This window comes from Opisthorchis viverrini (genome assembly GCF_000715545.1).
Source record: "Opisthorchis viverrini unplaced genomic scaffold opera_v5_65, whole genome shotgun sequence".
In the NCBI taxonomy this organism is placed as follows: domain Eukaryota; kingdom Metazoa; phylum Platyhelminthes; class Trematoda; order Opisthorchiida; family Opisthorchiidae; genus Opisthorchis; species Opisthorchis viverrini.
Genome location: NW_008751721.1, coordinates 1,009,870 through 1,011,044, shown reverse-complemented (window position 1 = coordinate 1,011,044; position 1,175 = coordinate 1,009,870). Strand labels below are relative to the sequence as shown.

General features: G+C 52.0%; 1 protein-coding gene across 1 annotated transcript in view; it reads left to right on the top strand.

Annotated features, from left to right (window-relative positions):
- Positions 1-336: 336 nt before the first annotated feature.
- T265_04132 (hypothetical protein) overlaps positions 337-1,175 on the top strand; it is a gene marked incomplete at both ends in the record, with an annotated part of 51,645 nt that continues 50,806 nt past the window's right edge. The window contains one exon of the mRNA XM_009168790.1: positions 337-682. Coding sequence (XP_009167054.1) covers positions 403-682 — 280 coding nt within the window. The remainder of the gene's footprint in view (positions 683-1,175) is intronic.

Sequence of the window (1,175 nt, the reverse complement as noted above, 5' to 3'; positions counted from 1 at the left end):
AAATGGTAATGCATTTGCATTTCCGGCGAAACACCGCTGCCTTGCGGTTAAGCTTTTGAGCCAAAGGCTCTGGTTGAGGACCCTAATCGTCCTCCTGTCTAGGTGTGGGCGCTCTGGCAGTATCCCAGCCCACGTACAACCATGAATAGCACATACGCAAATAAACTCATGCCACATCGGCCTTCGCGTGGTGCCATCAGCCGGGTCGCCTGACTTGCTGCATACAGCAGGGCGGGTAAGCGAAAACAGGCTACTGCTGACGCCTCCCTTCTTTCTCCTTCACATACTTTATCTTCCCCCTCTCCCCACCCCATTAATAACTCTCTCCTTGTAGGCCCAAAGCTTGGGACTGATGACTCCATTCGTCATGCATCGGTTCTGCGTGCAGCATCTGCTCGTCACATGGTGTCGACATCTGCAGGAATCTCCGAATCAGTCCTCAAACCTCGACACCCACTCTATCTGGCCGCGTTCAATTTTCGCACTCTGAAGCAAGCAGGACAACAAGCTGCCCTTGCACTCACACTGGACTCGCCTGGCATTAATGTGTGCTGTGTCTTAGAAACGAGAACTCAAGATGCAAGAACAGTGATTGAGTCAACCGCCCCGTCAGTCTCTTTTCGCTTCCCATTACGCAGCTCTGGTGATCCAGAGGCTGCTGCGGTGGGATGTGCAGGGGTTGGTATTGTTTTAAGTCACCGGGCGGAAGTGTAACTTCTTGACTGTATACCTATTGATAGTCGCCTCTGTGCGGTTCGTCTGGCAACGTCTGTGAAGCAGTCTCACAAGCGGCAAGTTGATAGATGTCTGTTTATCGTGTCTGCCTATGCCCCAACTGATTGTAGCTCTGACACCGTCAAAGACAGATTTTAAGACACCCTGAATGCTCTGCTGCGGCGAGCTAAAAGCTCAGACATTGTGGTGGCTGCCAGAGATATGAATGCGCAAGTGGGCAGGCTCAGTGCATCTGAAACTCAATTGGGAGGTCGACATGGACTGAACTCGGTACGTACGGAAAATGGGAAACGATTGCTTCAGCTGTGTGCTGATCGCAGGCTGTTTTTATGCAGCACGAACTTCCGAAATAGCCGAAGTCGTCTGGCCACTTGGTGTCCTCCTACAACAGGCCGGCCACGAACTCAAATCGACCACATTGCCATCAGTTACCGATGGCG